The sequence below is a fragment of the Camponotus floridanus genome, unplaced genomic scaffold (genome assembly GCF_003227725.1).
Source record: "Camponotus floridanus strain SB8 unplaced genomic scaffold, Cflo_v7.5 scaffold134, whole genome shotgun sequence".
NCBI classification, from domain to species: Eukaryota; Metazoa; Arthropoda; class Insecta; order Hymenoptera; family Formicidae; genus Camponotus; species Camponotus floridanus.
Window position 1 is genome coordinate 606500 of NW_020229253.1, and position 9819 is coordinate 616318.

A 9819-nucleotide genomic window follows, 5' to 3' on the forward strand; every position below is an offset into this window, starting at 1 on the left:
GGCTCTATTGAATATTGATTGTAATTTGCATTCGTGCATGTTACCGGTAATAATAGATCAAGATAGCTAGCAGGATAAGAATCTCAATGGATGATTTCCCACCTTTGCGTGTTTATCGTAAGACGTCACACGGGAAACAGAGGATTATCAATCCTCGCCATCTTACTGTTTTCCTACCTACGCAATGTTACACCGATACACATCGGTAGGCGCGAAAAATCGTTACTACTTTATTAGCGAACAGTGCATATCATAATAAATTTAGCTGAAAGATTTCCTAGGAAATATCCTCTACATTGATGGATTGAAATTATGCCGCGATCGAGGATCTACTGAGAATGTTATTACATCGCGCTCTTGAAAATTACATCTTAATCGTTAATTGTGCTTCTCACGCAAAAATAATAAACGGTATGTGTGACTGTATATATTATATTATTCAATTAATTATACTATAGTGCTATTATGTTCACTTTAGAGAACATTCTCTATTACGAGAAAAAACATTTGAAATTTTAATGAATATTGTTACTAAAATTTTTATGAAAATAAATATTATTCGATAAAAAATCTAAAAAAAAATGTTATTTGATCAAAAATTATAATTAAGATCAAAATTTGATATTTAATTAATAATGTGTTATACATTTACGTTATACATGTACGTTTTGTTATACATTTGTCATATTAAGTTTTAATTCGATCTCTCCCTCGAATATATTTTTAATACATACAACTTATTTTCTATATTACAGAATATAATTTTTTAATTTTTAATCATCACATTTAATTATGCATAATAATGGATACGTATAATAAATCGTACTGCACAGAGCGGTACTCTAATCTTATTCATACTAATTTCGGCCAATAATGAATCCTTGCATTGTCTCATTCTTTGGATAATATTAATATTTATTACTTACTCCTACATTTTTTCCTTCATTTCAAAGATCTTTGACATTCTCGATTTCAAGGAAATCGTGTCACCATATGTAAAATGTAGCAATAATTTTCTGGAAAATGCTCACTTTGGAAGAATCACTAAAACATCTTTTTTTTAAATAAATAGCATGGAAGATTATATCTTTCAGTGGACTCTCAGCATTTGCAACTACTACTAATAAATAAAAATCTGATCGTATACTACTACTAATAAATAGAAATCTGATCGTATACGTTTCGGCAAAATTACTAAACTGGCATGACTGTGTAACATAGTTATAATTCTTGCGTAAGAATAAATGTCAGGGTCGTTCGACCCGGAAATATCTAGCGCGCGTGTTTACAAAAACATAACAAAATATCCTCTATCTCTAAGTCCTCCTGAATCCATAAAATCTATCGTGCTACATTCGATCTAAAACATTAAAATTTCATGAGTTAAAAATAGTCTGCTTACAATATCAAATAATGTGTGAAAATAAACTAAAATCAAATAAATAGTTTCAGTTTCTCTTTGTGTGTTTTTCGAAGAATATTATACATCTAATTATACATAATATGATACATATTTAAATATATAAAGATAAATGATTTAGATAAATATCTCTCCATGTTTAAATCAATTTTTTATGACGCATGTCTATAAGAATTATGCATATTTTATCTTTCAATTATATTTAATAATTTTTCTGATTTGCATCTTTGTAAAATTTGTCATTCTTGACAAGATATTAGATTCGTCAGGTCATCAAATAGATACGTTAACAACTTTTTTCTTACATAAATATTTTATTTATGACACATGAGAAATATTTTATATATATAAAGGAAGACCTATACATTTGTAGTTTATGGCTCGAGAGGTGTGCGCCTTGTCCGAAAATAAAAATGCTAAAAACCACAGATTATTTATTGATGGTCAGCATGCTCCGGTTGTGGGTGAGCCAAAACGTAGTTGACGGCTCTCTGGATCTGCTCAGGTACAGGTGGGGCAACCGGCAAATGGGCACCCTGCGGATGGAATCCGTTTTCGTCGGCGGAGTATGAGACGGCGATCGGGGTGCCATCGGGAGCGGTGTACTGATATTGACCCTGGGCGACGACCGCAGGTTCTCCCTTGGGTCCGACAGGTTGCGGCGAGCCCTGCTCAGAAGCGGAGATCCCGTTCTCTGTCTCATAGGCATAATTGTAGCTTCCCTCGGGCGAGATGTCCTGTGCTTGCTTTAGAATAGCCACCGGTTGGTACTCCGGGTGCCGTTGAGCCACAGCAACGGTAACTAGAGCGAGAGATACAATCTGAAGCAGAAAAATATGTATAATGAAACACAAACAGTGAAAGAAGTAAATACAATGTTTAATACAATCATACATTTAAAAATTATGTAGAAATATCTTGTTTACGTTTGCACATATATCAAGTATTATTGATCATGTAATGCAAAACTTTTATCGATAATTTAGAATCTTATTGCGGCTGAATGCAGCAACAATTATAAAATAGTAAAAGAATAATTGTGATAATAATTAGAGACAAAATATGGTTTCTGAAGATTATATTCGAACTATTATTATGATCAAGTTATACTATTAATTAATTAAAGAAAGCACGAAGAATCTATAAAGTAAATGATATATTTATGTTATTTATGAATTGTATGTCGATTATATAAATTCAATATAATTGGCCGGAAAGTACAGAAGGCAAAAAGCGTTATTTTGCGCGCAATGTTGTACACTGCAAAAGATTATAGGTTTAGTAGCGAATCCGTGAAAAAGATCAGATAAAGTGTTAAATAATCTTGAGATAAGTGAGTTAATAGTTCATCTATAATTAAGGATCTACCGTTTCCTAACACGAGTCTCACTGTTGATTAGTTGCATTTAATCTGTTATTGTGTTAATTATCTATTCTTTCCTCAATTGATTAGCTAAGCAATTAGATTATAACGGATTTAAAACGAGTTGTTATTTGCAACAGCCGAGGAATTGAAGCTTAAATGGGAAAAACCGAGAAAATATTACACTCTGAATAAAAAATTAATATTGATAATTCTAAAAGATTCTTTTTTCTTAATCAAATTTCTTAATTAAACATTGAACATCTATAAGTTATAAGTCATATTATGTATAAGTCATATTAATTAAAATATATATAAAATATTAATTAAAATTGAGTTTGTTATATATAAAAATTTCTTATAAACACTTCAACTATGTAAATTTTTTTTGGAAAGATACAGAATCAATTAAACTTTAATTATATTATTTTTAACATTATATATTAAACTAATTGTTAGCTTTATTGTGATTTATTTATTTGAAAATAACGAAACTGAAAAAAATTAAATAAAATATGAAGAACTCACGAGAAATTTCATTTTGTCGAATGTCCCGAATCTACTGATCCTGCGTGATGAGATTTCGAGTGTGATTGCCGTGAGACCTGAATGCGTTTTTATACGAAACTGTAGACCCCACTTTCCCTGATCGTAATGGTACCCAAAAACGAGTAGAAGCGTGAATTTCATTTAGCCACGCCAAGAGGAAGGACAAGTGGAAAAAAGGAGAGGGGGCGAGAGAAATAGAGTTGCCCTACTCCAAACAAAATCTTCTGCCAAAACTTATCTGTCGACTTGACCTTTCAATGCGATGCCTAAATCGATCGATTGCATAATAGCCCAGAAATTCGTTGATATTACTTGTTCGCGCGATGTCCTCAAGAATTCATAATTTATACGATATAGTGCATAATACGTGCAAAATTCAAATAGATTCTAATAATAATTCTAATAATAATAGATTCTAATAATAGATTCTAATAATAGATTCTAATGATAATGTCCTGGAGCAAGCATTATTTAGGAAGTTTTATCAATAATAATTTTTTTGTTTTGAAATCCATATTTCTCTTAATGAATTTTTAAATCACTTCTAATATAACAAGCAATTCATTTTATTAGAATTCACTAAAATTCGCGAATGATACAATCGGATAATTTGTTTAAATTGCAAATTATCTCTGTTAAAAATAAACTTTCGTAGAATTTTTTAAAGAGAATTATGTAAATCTTTATCGAAAATACTTAAAATAGCTATAAAGTTTATTCCTCAAAAAAAATTGTGAAACAAACGCATGATTATGTATACACCTTCGTTTTTATTTTGAAAAAAATACTCGAAAACATTATATCATTTTAGACAATAAGAAGAAAATGCACCTTTCTCTGGTACTCCACGATTTACAAGTTGTTTGCAAATCGATTACTCGAGCATTAAGTTTATGTATGTTTCATGCTTCACAAACTTTCTTTACTTAAAGTTATAAATAAATAATAAATTTGTTTTAATAAATAATAATAGATTTGATTAATAAAATAAATTATATTTGTCAAATAACATTTGAATCGTTTAGCTAGATAATTTGGTAATCATATAAATTTAATATAAATTAACATGAAAAATTTATATTATAATTTTTTCAAAACAAATTAGAAAAAGAGGATCAATTCAAAATTCGTCGAAGAACTTAAAAATGAAATATGGAGAGATAATATGAAAATTATGTTCTTGCATGTTGTAACATATGTAGTGACAAATTGCAAAAGCATCAAGACAGTAAAATTAATGAAGTTGCCTATAAAATGACAATTAAAGAATGATTAATTGGAGAAAGAGACATTAACAGAAGTTAAGAAACTTTAACATTTGATCGTACATTCTCATTTACTCTCTATTTCTTTCTTTATTTGGCATATAATCGGAACTTCTTCCGTTTTTTACATGTTTTTGATCCTAAGGACAAGATTGTATCAATGACTATGACGAAAACAACATATTAAATCACAAGCATAAAAAATCAACACGTAAAGAGAAATTATTTAAAAATTTTAATTATTGGGTAAAATATAATTTTTTATTTTTGTTCCTACACTTTATTTGAAATGATTTCTGAACAATAAATATATATTTATACAGAAATTTAAAAAAATTTTTTTATTTTAGAAACAGAATTTCGTTTATTTGGAAATCCCTCACTAGCTGATAATTCATACGAAAAGAGAAAGATCGAAGATGCCGGCATTGCAACATCGACCTTGCCTAAGAATAAATGCCTTATGTCTAAACATAGAAGGCCAGCCGTCTTTCTTTTTCTAACACGAAAAGAGGAGACGAATTTCTCACAGCACAGTCAGGAACAATCAAAGCGATTGCAACGGCTTGTCCGCGAACGAGCTCCAGAGGAACGAACCACAGAATGCCGAAGCAAAAACGAAGATAAAACACAGTTGAAGTCTTTGTTCTTTCTTCGGTAATATTACGCGCCCGTTACGTCTTTATCAGTGGTCATTACTCAAGCAAATTACTTCTGAATGAAACCTAGCTCGGCTATTCTTACGTCAGAATTTTCTGAATGAAAGCTAAATCCAATTCCGATCTTCGTAGATAAGTGCAGTTTAATTTATTATCTATTTATTATATCAATCATTGTCATCATTATCGATATTATGGATCAATATAATTCAATTTTTCAGGATTATTTATTTTGTATTATTTACTACATCATTCATTATATTTTAATAATAAATTAATATTACCTTAAGTTGCTTTAAGTTGAATATTTCGTTTAGATAATCATAATTATATCAAAATATCCGACACTGTAAAAAAATATGTATAATCAATTTTTTTTTAATTAGAACAACGTGATGTGAATATATCATAAATGCCTTTATGACAGCTTAATTATGTGTGATAATAAATTGTTATAACGTCAGAATTCCTTGAATTAATCTCTATTTTGTAAACTAGCCTATGATATGCTCACAGCTTTCGATAACATAAAACAGTGCCAATTAATATATTGAGAGTATATCGACAGTGAATTATTCCAAAACATTAGCAATGGATATTAAAAATTATTCTATTTATATATTTTAAATAGCGCTATATGTATTCGCAGAGTATTATTTTTCTGTATATATTTTTCTCTCTTTCATTTCTCTCTAGTTAAAATATATAATTTAATTATGTAATATTTCTATTATGTTAATTGTGGCGCTTTACAATTTATATTAAATTAATTTTAGCTACAAATTTATAAAATTTATTTAATTTATATTAAATTAATTTTAGCTACAAATTTATTAAATTTATTTTTATGAATTGATTAACATTTCTCGATTTACTTTTTATAAGAATGTTGAGTATTAAATACTATCATTGGCATAATTGCGAAATCATGTTAAATATCTATAAAAGACAAAATGTGGCTATCTTCATGTGATTCTCAATGTCGAACTTAATCATACAAAAAATTATTCATACAGAAATAAATGTTATTTTTTTCTATATTACGAAAATGTAGCATAGGCAATAATTATGGAATGAATGGAAACTTTAAGACAAAATAAAATCAGCAATTAGCGTACTTGTGACTTAAAAAAATTAAATTATTCGCAAATAAGTGAGGTGATTTTAAGCATCTATAAAAAAATGAAATAATCAGCTACTTATCGTCACACAAAGATTTATAAATAATTCTATAGTCTTTATAACGTAGCAGATATTTCATTCTATATATCATTTCGAGCGGAGACTTTATCAAAAAATTATCGGCCAGTTAGCCTACAAATCTTCCGACATTTATTATTAACACATGCTAATCTTATCAATCTTGCTATCCTTGTGACTAGTTTCTTCGAGGCCGTAATAAAACGGAATTCGCAAACGTCATCATGCAAAATGTTTAGTGAGTACATAAACTCGAAACTACGATATTATTATGTAGATGTGTAGACTATTAATGTGTTAATTAATTATGATTCTAAACTATGACATAAATTCTAAGCGTATTAGTTCAATTATTATATTATATAACATTTTTAAGTAATATTTTTTATAATATTTTTAATAATTATATATAATGACAATCTAAATAAAAGTAAAAATATTTTATGACTTATTCAAATAATATTCTTAATTCTATATATTTTTTTAAATATAATTATTAATACTAATTTAATTCTATATTTGATTTGTACACAGTTTTCAAGAATTTAAATAAATTGTCATATTTAAATTATCATATTTAATTATTATATTTTTTACAATTACTCTTTTATAATTGCTACCTTCACAAATTTTATAGTTAGATTTTAAATAAATAAAATTAAAGAATTTAAATAAATTGTCATATTTAAATTGTCATATTTAATTATTATATTTTTTACAATTACTCTTTTATAATTGCTACCTTCACAAATTTTATAGTTAGATTTTAATACCTTTAATGATTATTATTATACTTGTAACATATACTTGTAACATATTATCATAACAAATTTTTTTTTAGTTGTAAAAGAATATTTTATCCAGAGTATGGTCTTCATAGCAATTGTCTTTCAATCAGACTATACAATAATAAATTTTTAAGGTGTGTCATCTTCTCATCATAAAACATTTTATAAAATAATAACGATTGTGATCGCGTCATAATTAGCACATAATTTATTCGCCCTTTATAATTTATGCTGTGCAATATCCTAATAACACTATGCATACATCATCGCGTGTAACTATGTCAAGAAATTTTGAATTATATAAAGTAGTGAGGAGTAATTTTAATGATAGATCATCAAGTAAGCATTCATACATTGTAGAAATCAAATCATTTTTAATAATAATAAATTTCTCATTACATACATTCAATAACAATTTTATATGCTTTTGTTACACAAGAAAATAATTCATTGATATTTTAAATTAAAAAGTTAAATTAATATTTGTTAAAGTTTAATGTAGAGGAAAGACGGGTCCCGGACAACGGGTAACTCCGGACATTTTAATATCTCTAATAAATTAAACTGCTTAAAAAAACAAATGACACGTTAAAACATGTCTGTCTCAGTACATGAACAATTGCAAATCAATAATAATATGTACGCCAAGCGGATCAGATGTTATAATAAGTTTTATTCCCATTAAGAGTAATATTACGACGCCCATCAAATTTTGTTGATGATTATTGTTCATTAAAAGTAAGTACTGTTACATGTCTGATTGATTTTAATACTAACAATTAAATATAATTTAAGATTTTTATACATTTAATTAATTCTTTTTACATTACACAAATTAATTAATAAATAAATTATATTAGATCAAGTCAATCGGGATATCACCAGACATTAATATAACGGGTCTTTTTTTATGAACTTGTTGCAAAAAGTAAAGATACTAAAGGTACTAAAGGTGCTAAAGGTAATAAATGCTAAAGGTATTACTACACTACAAAACAAAACAATCAAGATTTTTCATCAAGACAAACATCAAGACACTCAATGCATTGCTTGCGGAGAACCCTTCGAAGAAGATTGAATCCAATGTAAATGCAAAGAACACACGAAGAATCCGTAGACATTGATCCTTCAAATATATATTTTTATTGACGTTTGTAAGAACAAAGAACGAACAGATAATTGCTGAAATATATGTCCGGGCCTACTCGTCATTTTTTTGACTGCTCGAAAATACCAGTAATAAGTTATTGATTTTTTTTCTAAGATAGTTTAAGAAAAATGTTCTATTCTTTGTTAATAAGAAATCAAAAAAGTTCAAAGTTTATTTTGCAAAAGAGTAATTTAATTAAAGTCTGTTGATTATATATTATTTTATGCGTTTTATTTAAGTCCGGAGTTACCCTTTCTCCTATTTTAAAATAAGGTTTTATATAAGAGAAAATAGACTTTTAATACATCTAGTTATTTCATAAGAATATCAAAAATAAACATTTCATTACGCATTATTAAGACATTTCACTTGGATAAATACATTGGATAAGCAGCAAGTGCAAAGAGATAATTTCGTTATTATTTATATAATATAATCAGCCCTAAATAAAAACGGCAAAATAATTATCCTAGGCGGGAAGGAATTCGTTAAAATAATCACTGAGTTAAACTTCGGAGCATCATCAAACGTCAACAAACATTTTAGCATAAGATCGCGTGATATGGCATAAGGCATTTGAACCAGCAATTATATAAGACATAAAATCCACAGACCTCACGACTCTATGCACGAGACGTGACAGCTGTTAAACGATCAAGCCGTGCATTTATTAAACGCAAAACCCATAATTTCTTACCTTCTGACGTGATTAACAAAGGTGCATAGTTTATAGCTATTCTCTTTTGTTTCCACTTGTCGTAATTATTTATTACTTGTCGTAAAAAATAACAGGCTTTTGCGCTAAACAAACAATTAAAGTAGGAAATAAAGTAGTAAAAATTGAAAAAGTAATATAAAAGTAACTAGTAAAACCAACTAGTCACAATCATTTTTGCTTCGTACTTTCAAGATTTTCATCTAATTCTCTGTTGAATTTACGATTTATTGAAATATAAATATTTAATTCAATATATACAGAATTTCCTAATAGCTATATATTTAATATTTAAGCTATACTTAATTGATTTCTTGAATGTATTATCCTTGTTTATAAATTTCTACCATCTGACTTAAAACGACATTATTAGATAACATGATTATTCAATGTACAACTTATTAAATTATTACATGTTATCCTATATATATTTAATCATAACATGCTGTTACTTTAAAATATTAATTCTTTATATCATTACAATGTTTATAATTTATGTTTGCATTATTTATCATATTATTAAGCATATAAAACAATTATATAAGCTATATTTTTAAATATTAAATATTAAATACCAATATTATTAATATATATTAAGTATTAAATATCTTTTTGCTTATATATGTCAAAATATTTCTCTCTTTCTCTTATATTATATTATATTACATTATATTACATTATATATATATATATATATATATATATGTATA

The 9819-nt window shown here is 27.1% G+C and overlaps 1 protein-coding gene across 1 annotated transcript; it reads right to left on the reverse strand.

Moving 5' to 3' along the window:
• Window positions 1-1742: 1742 nt before the first annotated feature.
• Window positions 1743-3433, reverse strand: LOC105257943 (endocuticle structural glycoprotein SgAbd-8). The gene is made up of 2 exons (XM_011268900.3): window positions 3312-3433; window positions 1743-2241 (listed from the first exon to the last, which is right to left on the reverse strand). The coding sequence occupies exons 1-2, from the start codon at window positions 3321-3323 to the stop codon at window positions 1855-1857; spliced, it is 399 nt and encodes a 132-aa protein (XP_011267202.1). The 5' UTR covers window positions 3324-3433; the 3' UTR covers window positions 1743-1854.
• Window positions 3434-9819: the final 6386 nt, after the last annotated feature.